Here is a 20,645-nt window from a genome sequence, read left to right on the forward strand (position 1 = left end):
CATGTGACCCTCTGTATCCACCTGCATTCCTCTCTATTAATTATCTGTTAAAAATTCTCCATTTCTCTTAGAGGCTCCTCACCCCCCAGAACAACACTCGGCTTGAATTTTTTCTATAGTAATATCCAGTATGAAGTAGGTGGGGATTTTGCCTTCCCCCTGGAGGTGAAGTGTATTTGAAGGAATTTATTTTTTCTTTTTCTTTTTTTTTTTTAAATCCTCCTCTTGGAAGGATCTATATTAAAAAGGTTCAAAAGTTTCCGGAGTACAGAGTTCCTACTGACCCTAAAATTGACAAGAAAATCATAAGAATGGAGCAGGAGAAAGCATTCAACATGCTCAAGAAGAACTTGATAGATGCTGGTGGTGTCCTCAGGTGAACTTTGCATTTATTTTTTTCATCTTGACCAATGAAGCAAATAGAGCAATAATTTGCTTGCTTGGATTTAGATTTTCTTAGTTACTTTATTAAGGCTCTTGCTTAATATCAATAGTATAAATTCCACAATGTCAGTAAGACTCATGGCTCTGGATTATTTCATTTGGTAAATGTGTTAAACGCTGAGATGTGGAACTTCAGCAGATGTTTCCATGCAGGGAATAAGTAGAAATAATTGTATGTATTGGGATATTTAACCTGTTTTATTTTTCATTGAAGGGTGTCAGAGGACCCTGAGCTCTAAAGGGCAGTATCTTCCAGCTGAGGGGCTGTAAAGACTTGTGTCATTCTAACTGGGTCATTTGTGATTGTCCAGCTGTTCCCCAAGAGATTCATTTTGCTGCCTTTGCTTGAGAATTGTGTATAGAAACTCTTTCCTTCTTGCCAGGTGGTATGTACAGTTACCCACTCAGCAAGCCCACCAATATCATGAAATAGAAACTTCCTGCCTCCCTTCTTCACCCTCCCATTTTTCTGCATCTTCTCCTGAGGAGGAGGAGGAAGTTGCTAGAGATGAGAACTGTACTCTGCCTTCCCGACTTCATCCTCAAGTGGCAGACAAGATCAGAGAACTGGTGTCTCAGGGAATAGAGCAAGTCTATGCAGTGAGGAAACAACTGAGGTACAGAGATGTCTGGCATTGCTTTTAAGCTGTAGTGCTATACCTGCTTTTGCATTTGATTAATTTGGCTTGCAGCTAAATGGCAGTACTGATGTGTAAAAGAATGTATTTCCCATATGTTGTTAGAATCTGCTTTTTTCCAGATTTTGTCTTCTCATTTTATTATAGACAACTATTAAGAGCTACTGTCCTCTCTAAAGTTAATTGAGTAAATGGGGATTTTTAATTCTGAGCTCTAGAGTAGATGCCCAGAGGACTGGATCAGAAGTTATTTTAGCTTGCTCTTGTATTGTCAACACAACAAGGAGAGGGAGAAGGCAGCAGCAGTTGCAACAAGGAAATAGCACAATAGAGCTTAAATATACATATTTTAATTTTAATTTCATTGTCCTTTAACATGCGACAGAAAGTATGTGGAAAGAGAATTATTCAAGCCTGATGAAGTGCCAGAGAGGCATAATCTATCCTTCTTCCCCACTGTGAACGACATCAAGAACCACATTCATGAAGTGCAGAAGTCCCTGAGAAATGGCGAGGTGGTGTATAATTCAGAAAGCATTCCAGCGACAGTACGTTGACCCTAGTGTTTCTTTTTGGTTCTTGGGTTCAATACTGAAAGTCTCATTTAATTTTTACTTTTAGTTGCATTTCATCTACAATTCTCTGACTTTTTATTTCCGGCAGCAATATTTTCAGTGGAATCTCTTGCTGAGCAAGACTAGATTAAATGTGAATAAAACCTTTTCAGTGTTTATCTCATCAGCATTAGATTGCTGTTAGTTGATTGACACATTAAAAATACTCTTGGATGATGATTGCATGAACTGGAAGCCATGTGGTATGGAAAAATCAACATGCAGCAGAAAATTTTATTCGTGGCTTTGTTGTTATCTATGGGTTGGAGGAGTTACTCCTCTTCCATATCTGAAAAATTGGGATGAAGTATGTCTGAGGTGGAGTCTAAATTAGGGTTTGTACAGCATCGAATGCACTTTGTAGCAAGCGAAATAAGCCTGAAGTAGATACTTCAGAATGTTGGGTAACTTGTGTTGTTCCTTTATTTTCTTCCACCTCTTGAGCAGTAAGAGATAGAATGATCCTAGTTTTTCCAGTTATGAGGTTGACTGCAAAGGAACTGCTGATTTCAAATCAGTTTTGCAGAACTGTAGTATTAAATGATGCTGCATTATCATTTTTCCCCTCCTCTCCCTAAACTGCATTTGTCCCAGATGAATGGGTGATATTTGTTAGCCAAATAGTTTTACTTTTTTATTTCAGTCTTCAAATTTTCACAAGATAACTTTAGCCGGCTTGGTATAGTGCGTATTAAAAAAACAGTTTGCAGTGTTTTATTTTTGTAAACCAAAAACTGCCAAAATTCATAGTTAGTAAAAAAAAACACACTGTTTTCTTGTGGGTCCTGAATTGACCCTATGTTCCTGTAGTAGACAAACTTGCAATCTTTCTGAGAACTGCGATCTTTTTGCTTTCAGTTGCAGTGGACCACAGACAGTGGGAACGTTCTCACAGAAACAGTGACTGTTACTTTTGCCTCACCAACTTCAGCTGGTAGGACTGTATTAATAACTTAGTTGTTTCCAAATGTGGTTTATTTTGTTAACGATGTCACAGAAATTCAGTTTCCATTCAGAGAGGTTGCTGACATGTTCTCTCACTCAGCTGAATGTAAGGAGGATTATTTTGGTGTGTCTGTTTTGAGGCAGGGAAGGGCAAGCTTTTTTTGTTTGTGCTATTTGACTGCACATACAGAAAAAACGTTTAACCCTGCTGTAGCTGACAAAAGTATGAAAACTAAGTTTATTTTTTATTTCGCATCCTCAAGCAACTGAAAATTTTTAAGGGTTGATTATTTTGGAAGAGTGTTTTGCCTTGGATGACGGTGCTAATAACACCTGTGTAGGAAAAGAAAATGAATTTCCTACTGAAGAGATATTCATATGAATCAGGGCATACAGCTGGGGCCAACTGGGTACCTGAATTCCTTGATGGTCTGTGCTTGGCATGTGCTTAAATATTTTGCTAAAAAGGACTTGAATGCATTTTGAGATTCCTTCTTCTCAGGAAGTTGTTGACTTGTTGATTTCCACCGCCAGGGTCGGGACCTGAACAACTAATGCTGTAATTTTATTGTCAAAATTGAAAACATTTTCCTTTTTCATAATGCTGTGAAAACACAATGTAGACTTCTATGGAAACTTGTTACATCCATGTTTGTGGTCTAAGGTCTGTTGTGTTTTTTTTTTTTTTTAAGAAACTAATTACACCATGCTTTCTTTGTTGAAAGAAGCTTCATGCTACTTTTACTTCAACTTCAAAACATGTACTAAAAGAAAGTAAAGGTGTTTGTAACTAGACCTAAATGCTACCCAGGTAGTTAGGATTCCACATAGGTTGAGGTGCTCTACTGGATCATGGTGGATGTTAATAAATTTAAAATAACTTTATTCTCACATTTTTGTCCAGATTTCAAGGATATTTCGTTTTCAAGGATGTTTTGTCTAGTGAGTGTGGCTTGAAAGAACTTCCCTGCATGTTTGTGGATGTTTTCTGCATCTCTTCTTTAAAAGGTTTGATATGACGCTCATCAGAAAAATTAGCTTTAGCAGCAAGATATGATTGCAGCAAGGTAGAAGAGCCTAATTATTTGCATGCATTACGTTAAGATAGACTGCAGACTTCTTAATTTTATTAAAGTCGGTGGCAGTGCCAGCTTGTTTCCTCATTTAACTGGAACATAGTGTTCAGTACTTTTTATTCCAGTGGATAGAGAACTCCCAGGGATCAAAGGGGCACGCTTTGATCAAAGTTGTCACGCTTAAAGATTTGTTCAAGTCAAGTTATCCTCCAATGCGGTTCTTGCCTGAAGAAGCCCTTTGTTCAAGTCAAGTTATCCTCCAATGCGGTTCTTGCCTGAAGAAGCCCTGTAGTTCTTGCCTGAAGAAGTCCAGATGTGTTTGGGCATCTTCCACTTTTGACCCCTGTCACTCCCTGATCTATTTCTTACCTTTGTTATAGCAGGAAAAGTAAAACCCCAGAATTTTGGCTCAGTATGAATTCTCTCTTGAGCAATTTCATGTACATTAGTTTATTTACAGTTAGTAAAAAGAGTGAAGTTGGGCTTCTGTTTTGTTTTTAAACTCTTATTGTAGTTGTTGCTGCAATGAATCCAATTAAACTGAAATGCATCCTATATACTTGGAGCACTTAGGGCAAGAATTTGTGTTGACAACTGTCAGAGGACAAGAAGTAAATTTTTAGGCTCAATGTGAATAATGTTTTTTTTTCTTTCTAGAAAAGAAGGAATTTGCAGTATAAACAGATTTACTGTGCTTAAACTTACACACCTATGATAATATTTCCATTACTATGCTTTTATGGAGAGAAACAGAATAATGGTGACTTGACCACTGTCATAGAGCTCAGCAGAGTTGACTTTTGGTATAAACTGTCTGAATGCTGGTAAGGGTTCAGGAAGATCAACTCTTGCTTTTCTTCATCTTTCACAGATAGTTTTCCAAGGCAAAATAGCTTATCAAATATGTAAACATCTATTCAGTGAGATGCTGGGTTTTAGAGGACGTTAGAGATCTTGGATGCATTTGGCTTTCTGCACGTGTGCCAATTCAGTGAATATAAGCAGATAATCTAATTTCAGCATATCTCATCTCCACTTAAATTTATGTGAGGATGTGTTTGTACACATTGGAGATACATTATTATAATTATATTACAAGTCTTAGTGAAAAAAGAAAGCTGACTGAAATCAGCTCTTGTTTAAGAATGTGAAGTGATAGCAAGGAAAAACAACACTGACTTCTCAAACTACTGTTTGTATACATTTTTTTTCATTTCAACTTGTGCTGAATAGGGACAAATTTACATTTAAGAAATTGAACAATAACAGAACTAAGACCCAGCTGTTTCTTTCCTTTTCTGTGCAGAACTCCATGTCTTTGCCTAAAATATGCAAATTCTAGGCATATGAAGAATATCCTTCACCATATGATTCCACTTTGTCTCTTTACTCCTAGGTGTAAGAATCACTGTCACTATCAAAACTCTTAAGTCATTGTTCCCTTTTACATCTGTTATGAAGTATGCTGGCAAGTGAAAAAATCCAGTACATGTGTGTGTATTTTTTTTAAACTTCTGGCATTCATACCGAATATCCATGCAGTGTAAGGAGTGGGTAGAATAGAATATGATCTATTAGATTTATTCCTAGGCATATTGGTGTAGAATACAACCTCAGGAAAATACTATCTCTTCCTACCTGTGAATATTCACATACACGTATGAGATCTCTCTGTAGTATTAAAAAGAGCCTAAACCTTTGAAGTAGTTTTATTTGAGAAGATTTAGAGTGTATCTTATGGTCAGTTAGGATAAAAAGTTAGTTTGCAGCTCAGTATATGTGATGAAAAATGTATCTCTATTTGCTCAGATTGATGGAAGCTTAGTATGATTTTTTTTTTCTCTAGAAAGCTTTTTGATATTGTTGACTATTCTCAAATTTTTAAAAAATTCAATAGGCTAATCCATATGCACAGGACAAGTAGGTCTTTTACAGTTATAGCAGTGAAACTGCAAAACAGGAAGCTGAACAGTGTCTACTCGCATCTGTGTACATCTTATCCAAAATATTCTCGGTATCTCAGGAAATGGAATAATCCCACGGGATTTTTTATTTTTTTATTTTTTTCAGAAATTGATACAAGTGAATCTTGATTTCCACAAGTCCTGAGGAAGTTAAGTCAATCATTCTTGCTTTAAATAAGAATTTTCAGAATATGTTGGAATGTGTAGGCTGGACGACCCCCAAATGAATAGCCTCTCTTTAAAATTATATTTGATGTGATATTGCTTAGAAGCTTTTCTAATTCTTCAAACACACTTTGGAAGGGAATGAGAAGACTTGCAGGATTTCCTGGGTAGATTTTTATTTTGTAAGACAATCCTTTCTTTTGATGCCTGTTTATTATTGAGCCCTTGCTGAAGGTGTATGTGTGGTCAAATTATTTGATTGCTGTTTTGATAGAAATGTTTCAGCTTTTATGTTAAAACTAGAGATTCAACACACAGGGTAGGGAATAATTACGTTGCTCTACAGAACTGCTTCGTTTTCACACTCAACAGACACATGCCATCTTCCTATAACAGTATCTTTTTTCTTGTAATAAGACCTTTTTTTCCAAGCTCTTCTGCAAAAAAGAACAGCATGTATGTGTATATGCGTATCTATGTGTCTAGATTGTCTGTATTGAGGTTAAAGGGGCTTGGCTTGTTCCATTTACAGGGGAGGCTTTTAAACAAGAGGAGGAAGTCTGTTACAACTGTCTGTTTATTTATTGTCTCTGGCACTGTAGGGAGCTCACCAGCGGAGTCGGTCGTCACCAAAGGAGAATCCAACCAGAGTGGGGAGTCCTTGCTACCAGAAACAGCTCAGCTGTTGTCTTCACTATCTTCACTTCAGCCCAAGATATTTGCACAACTTCAGGTACAGTCAAGTTGTTTACAGAATGTCAGATGTTCTGTGTTGGGACTGCTGAAGGCAAGATGAAAATACCAAATTTCCTCAGCTATTGATCCCAAACACTGGTTGTGAGGGAATATGGACTTTGCAATAGCTGTCAACTCCTATTTTGGCTTCTCTAATATGTCACATCTGGCTGTAGTGCAGGGCATCTCACTGCCACTTTGAAGTTACGAAGTCAAGAGGCAGAACCAAGAAGATGAGAGTAGTGAGCTTCTGCCTCAAATCAAACGCCTATTCGTTTTCCAGATGTTCCAGTCATTTCATGATGAACATGCTGCAAAAATGAGGGAGGATAAGTCAGACTCATTTCTTCTAAATCCTCCTCCAGCCTCAAGAAAATCTGTTAAAATCCTAAAACTGCTCTCAGCTCAGATGCGTGAACTTCCAGGTTGAAAGGCTGAGGTGTAGGTTAAGAATGCCATGCCAAACAAACTGCTTCTAAAGCTCATATCTCTTGAAATCTGGCTCTCTCAACCTTCTTCCCAAAGATCTTTGAAAAGCTACCTTCATACCTTCTGAACCCCAATGTGTGATCTCTTCCATAGAAATACAGCCTGCAGTAAATTGCTGTTCTACTTGCTGTTTCCTTCTCATGCTGAAGAGAGCCTTGGCTTCACCCAAGTCTCCTTTAAAGCAGTATGCTTAGCTTTTAGTGCTCACCTATCATGGGGATGGGCAGTATTGGGGAATGATTTGGAACTGAATCTCAGTCCAAAATTAGAGCTTTATGGTCATAAGTAGTCTTAGAGATGCTGCTGGACACCATTGTCTGATTTTTTTTTTTCTAATACAAGTTTAGTCTACAGATGCTGAGGTTGACTGTTCAAAAGAGATGACATATAGTCAGAAGCTATCCAGTTCCAGCACTGCAAAATGTTTGTCATCAAATGTAAATTACTCCTGCTGTGTACTGGTTTATTTGTACTTCTGCCTTCTCTTTCACAGGGATTACAGCTGCAGTCAACTTTTACCTCCACAAATGAATCAACAGCCCTGATAGCTGTAAATAACCATTCCCCTCCCAGCTCTGCAAGTCTCTTGGATTCCACAGGGAGTGCAATAACAAACCATTCTCTAGTACTTGGTCAGGGGCACAGTCTGCAAGCAGGTGCTGGCCTGGCACAGCATAGTGCTGCTGACTCTGCTTATGGGACTCCACCTGGCTCTAATCAGAGTCTGGTCACCATGGGCCAGCTGGTAGCAGTTGAAGGGGTAGATGATTCCAGAAGCCTAGAGGGAGGAGTCCAGCAAATTCTTTTGGGAGGTGTACAGACTATTCCAGTACGGATTGTGGACAGTCATCCTGTGCTTAGTAAGTTTCATTCTTCCCAATAACACACAAATATAGAAAATACAATAAGTTTTGTTCCCTGTGTCTTAGAGCAAAGTAGAGAAATGTGTTGATAATGTGGAGCTCTAGCATAGGCTTGTTTCAGTTGACTTTATTTTTTTACTGTAAAAATATGTGACTGTAAAAATACATGTAGGCTTTGCTGTAAAAAATGACTTAGTTGAACTACTTACCACTTCCTTTGAAAAAATACCATCTTATTTCATGAACACTAATTTTGCCCCCCCCAAAAAAAAACTAGCATTTAGCTAAAATGATCATCTTCAAACATAACGTTTTATTAGGAAAAATAAGAATAGAAAATAACCAATATTGAATCTGGTTAGGACTTTTTGGAAAGAAATGTGTTTTTTGGTGACTTCTTTCTTTGCACCATCCCAGCAGATTACAGTGGGTTTTTTTTAGTAAATTTTAACTAGGATCCTGTAGTCATCAATATACTTTAAGAGTGATCAGTTGGAGTTGTATAATTGCTTGAAATTTCAAACTTGTCTGAAAATACTTCTCTAAAAATGTATGTTAAACACCTTAAATAACTTTCAGTCAAAATAGAAGGCTCCTTAGACCACTTTTGTCAGATACAGTCTTTGAATTCTCAGATACGGGACCTGGTTAAGAATGAAATGTTACATTCAAAAAGAAAGATTTCTACTCCATGTGAAGAAAACCTATTAGATATGGAGCGTATATATCATTGCAACATATTGTTTTGACTTTCCAGAGTGTCTGAGATGTTAGCTGTGCAATACTTCACTTTTTTATTTTTATATTGCTTTATCTTGTCATCTGTGACTTCTCAGAAGATGGCTCCTGAGCGGTTTTGCAGAAAAATATAGGTAAACATATGCTAGATCTGCCTACACCTTCGTAATGCCATAGCTATAATTATCCCCATAAGTCCTGATGACTTTTACAGGTCAGCGAAAGTTAATTTGTACTAAATTATGTGAAATAAAGAAAATTGAGATAAAAGAATACATGAACAAGTAAAAAGGAAATAGTAGGGTATGTGAGGAAACCTGCAGAAATTTGGATTTGTTGAAGTAACATTAGGACGTTTTGCTGTGACGTTGTTGTCAGAGCTAAATTTAAGAATTTTCTCTTGGTTGTATTCAAATGTCTGTGTAGCTTGTCTCCTTCGCATAATAGGATGTCTCTGCTCTTCTGAAAAAAACTCTATTTTCCTTCTTGCTAAAAGAATTTTAGAAAAGTTATCAAATGTACCTCCTTCATTCAGCTGTTTAACCTATTTGTTCAATCAAGATACTGACTTGTCTCAAATAATCGTTTAAGTGATGAATGTTTTGAGGTGATTTTTTTTAAAGAAATATTAGTTTCTACAAAAAGAAGTGTAGCCAAATATAAAATTTAAATTATACAAATGCAGGAACTAAACTCACTGTTCTTTGGGATTTCTGCTCAAGGTCTCAATCTTACCACCTTGGATTTTGGAATAGTGAGAGTATTGGTACCATTCCTAAGTTATGTGGAAGACTTGCATATAAAATGTACAGATACTTCCATCCAGTTCCTACTTTCCAGAGCCTAGTTCTTTATCTGGAGAGCAGGAGGATAAAAAACATTCTAGACTGAAGAGGAAGTAGTGTTACAGAGATTACTTGGATGAAACACTTGCTTACTAGTTCAGTCAGTTTATATTTCAAGATACTTTTTCTACTGTGTGTGTACATGCACATGTGTGCTTGGTTAAAGTTATTTTGTATGTTCTGGACTTTTTCTTAACCAAGTATTAACTTAAGAATAAGCTATTTCCTGATGAAAATGTATATGCAGTCACTAACCAGTGGCCAGCCATGCCTGAAATTTAGGTCATTCTTTAAATCAACATGTTTTAGCATTAAATTTTTAAGCAATAGCACCTCTATTCCAGCCCCCTCAAAAAACAAACAAACAAACAAAAAATCATAAGATGTAGGTTTATTTTTCCATGGGGAAGAAAAAGGACATTTGGCAGGAAAGTAAACAGCGTTATCATTTGGGGGACTGAAATCTTTTAAATATTTGTACTCACAGGAGCACTTGCTGTAGTAAGTTCATGTAAGTTTGCAATGTCTAACAGCACAGTACAGGCTATAACTGACTGTCAAACTAACTAGCAGGTAACTTCACAAATGACTTACCTATGAGCTTGAGTTCCTGAACTATTTTTCTCTTAAATGTATGCAGTTATTTGGGCTGAAGTATTATTGGTGGAGTTTGAACTTTAATGTTTGGTTTTGTTTTGTTTTAAGCTGAAGAAAATACAGAGGGTGTTATCTGTGTAAGCCACGTTAAAGAAGAGCCAAGAGAAAAAGCATTATCCATGGAGCCAGACAAAATCAGAGACTGCCAGAGATCCTCTTCTATTTAAATCTGTGAAGGCTGTAAAGGATTTTTCAAAGCAGAGGATTCTAAGTGTCTTGGAAGGAAAGGCAGGTACTCTAAGTAATGCCATTCTTTTAAATGGTATTGTGACGTTCAGACTGGGCATATTATACACTAGTTCTGACAGACAGCTGTTTTGATATACAATTGATGTGACTCACTGCCAATTCCAGGTCATCCAGTTACCATGTGGAACACCAGCTCTTTTATTTCATATTTTGAGTAGTTTGGACACTATCCACATGGCCCATTTTGGTCAGCATTTCTGAAGGTCTTCCATAATTAGTTTTAGAATATGGATTAAAATGCTGGGTTTGCTTTTCTCCTTGAGACCCTCGACTATTACAGCACTACAGAGACCATAAAATCTGCCAGCTTCCAGACCACAGAATCCAACAGCAAAGTGTATCAATGCATCAATAGTTTTGTGACAAAATGAAGGCCGAAGATGGTACATTTCAAAGTGATGAAGGACACGGATATTTAAGAAAAGCGACTTTGACCCGATCGTAATGTTAATGATGTGAAGATCCAAGAAGAGGAGAAAGGTGAGGTTGCCAGGTGAACTTAGCTGTATGATGAAGAAAAGTCTGAATAGTAACAGTGAATGTTTTCAACTTTGATATCTTTAAACTTATGTTCTAGCTTTATAATGAGATTTGTCAGCACTTGCAGCGGTACTGTAACAACAGTTGGTCATAACATCTAAAAGCAGGAGTCTTGTAGAAAATGATTGATGCTGCAGTTTCAGCTTCTCTACCTTTTGCTTTATTCTTTTAAGCTATCAGCTCACATAAATATGACTTAACCTGCTGCTATTCATGATATAAGACTTACAGATGCTTTACTAACAGAGAGGCCCAAGAAAACAAAGCAAGTAATAATGTAAATCTAAGCAATAGATGTTGTCACTATAACATTCAGAAAACAATCTTGTCTTTTTCAGTAGCAGCAGTTCTAGGACTGAAGTGGTCTGTATTACTTAAATAATTACCAGGAATCTTTAAAAAGTTGAATATGGTCAAGAAACAGCTTTTAGCAACACTTAAGTCAAAGCCATAATAAGTGACAAGGACTGAATTTTGTAATCTGTGATAGACATGCTTTTTCAAAAAAAAAAAAATAATAATTGGAATCCATTTAAAGCAATAAAAGAAATGAAACTGATGCCAACATAGGTATCAAGTCAAACAATGATACTGTTTTTATCAGCTGTTGAATTTTTAGAGCAGCGTCCGTAGTACAGTAACACCAGTGTTACTAAGTACTACTAAGTACTTGAGAACTTGGTCATAGAATTTGATATTTTTCTGCATGATGTACAAGAATGCAACTGGAGGATTTTCTCTTGTCCACTCTAAAAATGAAAAAAAGAGGAAAAAGATGGGTTGATTTATGTATAGAGAAAGTGTTAGGGATATTATATGAACTTAATCCTTAACATTTTTAAATGGCTACATTTATTAATATGCATGCAAGACATTCACAAATCTTATTTAAATAGTGACTATTTAATATTAATTTTTATTTTCCTTTTGCATATTTAAAGTGAAAACTTTCAAAAGTCGCATTGAAATTGGGTTCCTAATACATTGAAATTGGGTTCCTAATACCTTTGTAAGCAGTACCTGTTAGGTAGGTGCTTAATCTTACCTTAAAATATATTAGCTTCTATGAGGTTAACTGTTACTGTTAATGCTATTCATTATTCATATTACTGTTAATGCTGTTCATTTCAAGGCTAATGTGTACTGGTTAGCTTAAATCAGAACTTTCCAACAGATCATGCTCTTATTTAATAAGAGCCGGTATATGCAAGTGGGTAGAGAATCTTCCGTTCTTTGGAGTCTCTCACACTTGTTTCTACACTGACTTGTTTTGTGGTGTGACTTACTCGTTTCTGGGTAGGTAAATCCCACAAGGCTCACTCTTTTGTATTTTTGTTGTTGTTAATTGTAAACCTATGTTCAGAATGGATGTTCTCTGCTGCAGTCATAGTTCTGGTGTACACGGGCAGTGGTCATTTTTTTTATTTTCAAATTTAGTAATTATATACCATTATGGATTCCTCCTTCTACACTGCTATATTCAGTGATTCCATCACCTTCTGTTTTTCATAAACTAAGGCATTCCAATTTATCATCTTTCTCAATATTACCTTTTTTTTTTTTGAAGAATTGTTCCTCATTTTTTCAGAATGCTTATTCTTGAAATAATCTGGCAGCTAATGATGACCAGCAATAGATAGTTTCAGTTCTAGTTTTCTTTAAAGAAGACAATAGATTTGTGGCTGGTATAAAAACTTAAGGAAAGAGAATTTACATTTCCATCAGTTCATCATTCATCATCAATTCATCAGCAGCTCATTAACAGATCTGTTATTTAACAGTCACTGTTCTTCCCACCATTAGCTACAGTCTAATCTTGTGCTGAACAATATTTCTGAAGGTAGTTCTGGTTTTTGTTTAGTGCTCACAAGTGGAGGAAATCTTTTAGTCTGTTTTGAGTTACAGGCAATTTAATTAATGTTAGAAGCTAGCCTAATTTGCCTGGTACCCTGAAAACAACAGAATGAAAAGTTGGGAGAAATTTGAAGATGATGAAAAGACTTAACTGTTCTTAAAAGCTGGGTAGAGTTGTAGTTCTGTTCATAGAAAAATTTTATTTGAAATGCTTCTTCAGACAATACTGACTTTTTTTTTCCAGTTTCCTTCATTTTCACCGAATTCCAGTTCTTTATCATCTAAATACATATTCCAGTTTATTACCGTGTTGTCTTTTAAGTTAGTATTGTTTCCTCTTTGAAGACTATGTTTACATTTGCTTTGTGTGTGTTTCTAATTGGGAGCGTTGACTGATCACTCATGTCCAGCATCTGTATTCAGATTAACGTCTTAGTTCACTAATGTCCACTTAAAGTTTACAGAAAAACTCTCACATATTTGGGAAAAAAAATTACTTATAAACAATACCACTTTCAATGCACTTAAATTTGTTTGACTTGAATGCTTAAGGTTGATATTTTTTCTGAGAAAACTATGTAGCTTGGTTCAAAGTAGTTAATTATGACATTGTGTTGGATTTGCAGATGTTTTTCTGATGTTTTCTTTATCTTCTTGTTGTCATGTTCAAGCGTTCATTTTGCAAACCTAGAAATCGTGAGCTTCCACAGCACTGTAAACGAACAAATTATTCTCCAATCTATTCTCATTGTTGGTTATCCATACGAGTGATTGGTTGACTTGACAAGAAAGGCTGTGCTTATGTATGTGCATGCAAAAAAAAATTTTTTTTTCAAAAACATAGAGAAGACAGTAAGGCACACATCTGTAGCTCTTATTCAAGGCTAGCAGCCTCTTGGATGAAAACCAGTGGTGTCAATGAGTCCTTTTTGCACTGCTCAAAAACCCAAACTTGGTCATGTGGTATGAAGATTGTTGCAGCTTGTGCAGAATTTAGAGATGTAAATGTTTGTATATGTATGTGTATATTATATATTTATATAGTAATTTAATGTACAGTATTCCTATTCAAATGTAAACTACTTTCTATTTTAAAGAAATGATCTATGTTGTGGTTATGGGGACTTGTGGGGAGAAATACAAGAGCTCCTTGAAAGCAGTGGTTGCTGGGGCAGAAGGAGAACAAGTAGGATGAGTCCAGGGAGTCTAGGTGGAAGAAGGTCCTGAAAGTGTGAAAGATGAGTGCTCTGTGGGGAGGGTTGGAGAAGACTGTTCTGGGGGAGGTTCTAGGCCCTGTAAAGGGGTTGCAAGACCATCACAAAGACTCAGCTCAGTTCTAGTATGAGACAGTAGTGGATAGGGTGAGATCATGGTGGAAATTTACATGTATGGAAGAAGAGGAAAGCCTGTCCTGCCCTCAAAACCAACAGAGCCACTCAAGTTTTGGAGAGTACCAAAGGCAACTCAATGTCTTCCACTAGTCAGAGACACCCGTCTTTATCTTCTAATGGCATGAAGAAGCTCCTCTTAGAGCTGCAACCCAGGAGTGTAGCCTCTCTTTCTTTACATGTTACCAAGGAAAACACCTCTTCTTCTCAACTGAATTAACTTGCTGCTCCAGTCATTCTTCTGACTTCAGCTCTGTCTACCTGAAGCACACTCAGTCTCCAGCCAAGTCTCTTCCATCAAACTTGTTAGAGCTTCCATGCAAGTCCTTTGCCCTCAGGCCCTCTGATACTTAGTGTTTCACTGTTATATTCTTGAAAGCAGCGAGTTCACTGCACAAGTAAATACTGGTGAGATTTGCTTCTGTCAGTTTTTCTCTGTCTCCCCTGGATCGTAAGTCCATAAGTTCCTTTAATTAATGTTTTTCTTTGCTTTGTTTGTGACTTGTCCATACTTGGATGACAATCAGGGAGCCACATTTCACAGGACAATTGTTACTTGAGAAAACAAGGGGATAAGGATAATACCTGCCTGCTGTTAGGGCTTTATATTGCTAAACTGACCTCTTTCTTTTCATGCCACTTGAGTTCCCGATTCTGTTTGTGGATAGTAGCTGGCTGTTAAATTGTCTGTATGTTGGCAAATTTACAATTTATTCCCTTAAGCCTATTCAAACAGATATGTTCTAAGATTAGATACAAAGAATGTGTTCTGTTAGGGACAGAAAGTGTGGTGTAGCTGAGGATGAGGGTTTGAAAAGCCACCACTCTTCATGGATCTCTGATGAGGAGATCCTCCTTGATCTGCCTTTCCCTTCCAAACAAAGCTTTCTTGGGATTAAACTTTAGAGCCTATCCCATCTGCAATGATGTGATAAGTACACCTCATTAACGGATGAAAAACATTGTGTAAAACAGGCTGTGTTGGTTTTTTAGGTCAGAAGCTATCCAGCAGGTCTATCCAGCAAGCAACAGCTAAGGTATGAAATGGGGGGAGAAAGGCAGAAATCCCTTCATGTGGCAGGAAGTGTGGGTGGGTTTGTTTTCTTTTCCAGCCTAAGATATTACATCTTACTATCTCCTTCCATTTCTAACCAATGTGATAAATGATATGTTTATTTTCTGAAGTGGTTTGATGTGATTTCTGAGAAGTCTTCAAAGGAATGATCGTAAACGCTTGGAAGATTTCTGAGGACAAATACTGAGTGTCCTTTTCCAAAGGGATCTTGCAAAGGACATAAACATCATGAAGAAAGTGTGTAAGGTCTTATGGGAGGACATGCAGGAATGAAATGAAGAGTAAAGGTTGACAACACAATTTCTATAAAGCTTTTATTCTTCAAAAGCAAAAAAGATTTTTGACATAGAGTAAAAGTCAATCTCTTCAACAAGTATTAAAATTGCTATCTCACTTTGCTCTACTTGACGACATACTTAGTGCCTGGACAGGTCTCAATGTTATGAGTATCTACCAAAATGTTAATGAATAGTCATCCATGCATTGCTGTCTTTGCATGGTATATTGACACTGTAGGCCAGCGGTGCCTCCTGATCTTTGTACTGTGAGTGTTCATTTCCTTAAAGTAAATGTTTTGTAAGGTAAATGTTTTGTAAAGTAAATGTTTTGCAAGTGGTGAGTTTTGGTCTAAAGGCCTCTCAGATGTATGCTTTTTACAGAGTAAGTGGTAACTTAGTGTGTAATGTCCTAGTTCTGCAAAAATTTCTTACGAAGGAATGTTAGTATATCCTTCTAACCCTTCTAACATTAAAAAAAAAAAAAAAAAGCCTTTTACATTTTTTTGCTCTCTTTGTCCAGAACCAGAAACACTCCAAACTGTCCTTTGACACCTACATCTTCAGACCCTCAAAGGTCTGTCAATTCTGTTCATCTGTAGGTGGTCTTCCAACACTGTGTTTGCAAATCACTATGTACCACCTCTCCCATAACATGAAGGCAATTCCTTTTCATTTGCATTATCTGACCTGGTCACTTAACAGCATGGTAATGACAACATCTGCAAACCATAGTTTATGAACAACTGAGTCATGTCAAGTCTAGAGATACGTAAATTGTAAAACAAATTTTGTGTGTGGAATTTGTGTTGGATTAGTGAAACCAATGGCATCAAAAATGGTCAGGTCTCAAGAACTGAGGAAGCTTTCCTCTGTGGCTTTGGTCATTCTAATCTGTGCTCTAACTAAGCTACTGATTCATTCTGAGGCTGTGCACATTTGTCCAGCAGTATTTCTTGAGCAGAAGAAAAAAAAAAACTTTTTTTTAAAGCTCCCAAGAAGTGTTGGCTGCATTTGTGTTCTCACTGGTGGCAAAGTTCCTCACTTTTTTCTCCTCAAGGATGGCTTGTAGAATTCTGCTTTCCACCATGAAGATGGAAGTCTTCCCATATGAAAACTTGATGGACTGTGTCCATGATCTGAGTGAACTGGCAGCACTTAGAACAGACACCCTCAAGCATGATCTATTTAAGCTGTGTTAGGAATGGGAGCTGGGAGAAGGAATAAGCAACTTAAAAATGTAATGGTAAAAGCAGGCATGCTCCTCACAGCTACCCCCCCCTTTTTTTTTTTTTAAACAACTTGATAAAAATCACCAGTTAGCAGCGGGAGGAAAAGAAATCTCAATTGCCTTAACCACCTCCCACCCCAAAAAACAAAAACTAACCAAACAACCAAAAAACATGTAGTATAACAAAGGTTTTGGGAACTAGGCACAAATGTGGCCTAGAAATTCTTTTGTCATAGATCTGAGTGTCCAGTGTTTACTTCCTAAAGAAACTTGGTAAGAATTCCATTGTACTTGAATGGGGCACTGCTCTTTCAGGGATAAATGTAACAATTTATCAGATATTTCTTTTAAAGATGAAATGAAATGGAAAGGAGAATTGAGAATTAATTATGTTTTGTAAAGATAATACTCTTCAGTTTTCTGAAGTGTGCAGGTGCTTCCTCCTTGGCTTCTGCTTTTAGCTCTTATTTCACTGGGTGTTGGATGTTTTCTTAGGATCGCTTACCTCTGAGAGTACTCCAGCTAAAACCAGCAAGAGATCAGAATGGAGAACAGAAGAGGAAGTGAAGTTTGTGTGAAGCTGCTTCCAGGAGATTAGAAAGCTATCAAAGTTGCAGCTCAAGATTGCAGTTTCTTCTGGCTGAAGTGGTTCACTTTGAATGGTAAATGTGGATTGGTATTGTTGTTGTTTTTCAGTATTCAATTTTTTTTAGAGCTGATCTTGGTGCTATTTATGCTCTGAGCTCACATATAATAAAAGCTAGAATGGTAACCATGTTTATTTGCTTTTATCTTCAGTGTGCTAGTTATCTTCTGAATGCAAACTGGTATAACAACAGTTCTTGGTTGTTGACAAAGCTGCTACCACACCTGAGGTTTTGTACCTGGAAGGAGATGGAGGTGAGCAACTTCTTAATCTCCTACTGAGAAGAGATCTGTGGAATGAGGGCATCACCAGTTTTACAACTGGTGGGGTGCATGGTGGTGGGGGAGATATTGTTTTAATTTGTATTTATTTCTCACTATCCAAATATATTTTAATTGGCAATAAATCAAATTAATTTTCCCCTGTTAAGGCTGTTTTGCTTGTGACTGTACTGGTAAGTGACCTTCCTGTCTTTATCTGAACTCATGGGTTTTCTCTGCTGATTTTCTCCCATCCTGTTGAGAAGGTAGAGTGGGAGAGTGGCTAGGTGTGCCAGTCAGCCCACAACACCTTCTCAGTCATCTGAGTTGTGAACCTCTCACGGTATTTCCTAGCCTAGAAGGTAGTGGACTGTGGTGATACAGGAGGAGGCAGTACTTTGAAATGTATGAAGGGATGTCTAAACTGTTTCAGATGGACTGGACTAATCAAAGTGTTTCTTCCTGGCAGCTGATTCTCTAGAGTAAATTTGGGCAATTCTTACTTGGTTTACAGGGCTTCATGGGTAATACCGTAAGTCCTTGGCTAAAAACTAAAAGCTTCTATTTGAACTCAAGTCACAGTGGCAAGTATTTCAGATCTCTTTGATCGCTGCAAACAAATACTGCCTTGAATCTGTCAAGTGGGGTGCAAAATAGACCAAATTTCTCTTTTTAAAGAGTCGTCCTGTGCATATAAAGGAGTATACTGTGTTTAAATTGGGACTTGTACCTCTGAATGTGTCCTGGTTCGGCCTTTCAAGTTCTCATTCACTTTTTCGCTGTAGTAAATCTCAGCTGCAAGGTCAATGAACCTGTATAATCCATTACATTTCTTGTAGAGAACATCTACCATATTTCTGTTTTACAGGTTCAAGCGTGGAGGAGTTGTTCTGAGGAAAGGATGCTGCAGCAGTACTTTCTACTTCATTTACTTTGGTAGTGTTGCTCTTGCAAGTGATGAGGGTGGTAGCAGCATCTTCACAGCATTATATCTAGCTGTGCTTCTGAAGGGGATAAAGTTAGAGGTGAGTAGAATTTTTAGTGAAAGTACTGTGAGTCCATGCGTGGGAGAAGAAATAAGCAGAGTTTGGGAATGAGATTTATGTTCCTGTGCTTTTCAGAGAGCATTTTCCTGTTGCGGTCAGAAGGGAACTTCCTTAGAAAGTAAGTTTTTGTTTTGTTTGTGGGTTCTTTGACCACCTACCAAAAATATCTGGTGCTTTCCTCTAAGGGTATCTAGATAGGGTACTAGGCAAGGTGGCTCACTCCCTGTTTTCTAGTAGGGACAGTGTTTGGAATACGAAATTGATGGAATAAACTTCCTAGCATTAACTAAGTTTATTTTTTTCTTCCTCTTTCTCCATATCACACCATGAAAAGAAGATTCTCTGTTAAAATGAACATGGCAAATCATTAGAGCTGTTTGTATGGAGGACACAAAACTATTTGTGGTGGACCAAGAAGACTTCTTAGCTAATAAATTAGAGGAAGAGCTTCAAAAAGGATTGCGCTGTCATTGTAACTTCATCAAGTAATTTCTTCCAATGATATCACTCACTTTTGACTACTGTTTTACTGTTTAGTTATTGTATAATATATTTCATAAATTTTCTTGGCTATGTAAAGGCCGTAGATGAAATGCATATAATGATTCTCTTGTCTCCTGAGGTTCTGTCAAAGAGAGAGGAATTCCCCGTTTTGCAGTTGTCAGGATCAGCCATGAGTACTTATCCACCAGCTCCTCTTGAAGGACACATGATTGTACATGTTCCCCAACTACCAAAAGTCTTTTGTGCTGAAATACTCCATAAGCTTCTGAACTTGGTTCAGGCAAAATGAATTTGCTTGGAGTGCTATAGTTGGGGTCATGAAAATGTGGCACCTTTCATTTAAAAAACTACTACGAAGACTACCCTGGAACCAAATTTGTCATCCTCAGAAGCCACAACCTAGGGTTTATCAGTTGCAACAGTAAAACGATCAATGTTTTTGTTGTGAAATTGTTTTGTTGTTTGTTTTTTGTTTTTTTTTTTCAGCAAGCTCAATCTATGAAAAAAGTGTCTCTACTACTTCTCTTTCAGATATGTGAACTTCTTTGCAAAATGATCTGAGGTATTACTAGTGAGATTAGCTAACAGCTGCAAAATGGAACAGTTTTGCTGTGGATAGGTGATTAAAAAAAATCACAGTCGATCAGCATAATACTTATTAGTAAGGTAAGGTCTTTCAGACATTGACCAAAGGCTGATACTTTTGGTGATAATGCATTTATTCTGAGCTTGCAAACAGAAGTAGTGATTATAAGCCATTGCAGAAAGAACTGGTAAATAAAGTACTTTATAAAATACCAGTCTGTGGTGGGTTTGGTTTTTGTTGGCTTTATCATAATTTACTTAGTATTCAACTCCTTGTGCACCCTGTGTGGGATCTTTTTTTATCCAATTAATAGTAAAGCATAATACACAAGTTCTTTGTGGCAAGTTTTATTTCATATATTTGCTAACAGAAATGGTTTGTGTTTAAATACTGACGGTAAGTATCAAAAGACACTTGAGAGAAAATTCAGATGTTCTAAATTTACTCTTTCATTAGTGTTTTGTTTTTGGAATGGATGAATTCTTGTTTCTTTGACAGCAGTTTTTAGCACAGAAGTGCCTGTATTCAAATGAGCTATGGGGTCCTGACTGCTGCAGAAATGGTTTTGGGTAGGGAAACCAGAACTATATTTAATTTTGAGTGGCCAGAATTTCTGAAGAGACGAGGTACTGGAGTTGCCTCTGGACTCACAAAAACATTACCTTTTGGGCATAATATTGTAATGATCAGCTAGTTTTCCAGAGTTTTGACTGCCATGCACAATTACAGTATGCACAAGTGCTCTGAGTCAGTGATGCTTTTTGCTTATTTATGAGATCCCTAAAATTGTGTTCATTCTCTAGTGGCTTGCTAGCTGA

General features: G+C 37.1%; 1 protein-coding gene across 24 annotated transcripts in view; it reads left to right on the top strand.

Moving 5' to 3' along the window:
• Positions 1-20,041, top strand: part of CARF (calcium responsive transcription factor) — a 37,378-nt gene extending 17,337 nt beyond the window's left edge. For 8 of the 24 annotated variants that reach the window (XM_040562293.1, XM_040562300.1, XM_040562296.1 and 5 more), the window contains 11 exons: positions 233-376; positions 828-1,061; positions 1,468-1,630; positions 2,555-2,630; positions 6,449-6,579; positions 7,564-7,930; positions 10,222-17,447; positions 17,584-17,685; positions 18,560-18,716; positions 18,813-18,855; positions 19,072-20,041. In XM_040562293.1, coding sequence (XP_040418227.1) covers positions 233-376; positions 828-1,061; positions 1,468-1,630; positions 2,555-2,630; positions 6,449-6,579; positions 7,564-7,930; positions 10,222-10,340 — 1,234 coding nt within the window. In that variant the 3' untranslated portion in view covers positions 10,341-17,447; positions 17,584-17,685; positions 18,560-18,716; positions 18,813-18,855; positions 19,072-20,041. The remainder of the gene's footprint in view (positions 1-232; positions 377-827; positions 1,062-1,467; positions 1,631-2,554; positions 2,631-6,448; positions 6,580-7,563; positions 7,931-10,221; positions 17,448-17,583; positions 17,686-18,559; positions 18,717-18,812; positions 18,856-19,071) is intronic. The other 16 variants (XM_040562294.1, XM_040562283.1, XM_040562284.1 and 13 more) reach the window with 15 other exon arrangements.
• The last annotated feature ends 604 nt before the right edge of the window (positions 20,042-20,645 follow it).

Source organism: Cygnus olor, chromosome 6, assembly GCF_009769625.2.
Source record: "Cygnus olor isolate bCygOlo1 chromosome 6, bCygOlo1.pri.v2, whole genome shotgun sequence".
NCBI classification, from domain to species: Eukaryota; Metazoa; Chordata; class Aves; order Anseriformes; family Anatidae; genus Cygnus; species Cygnus olor.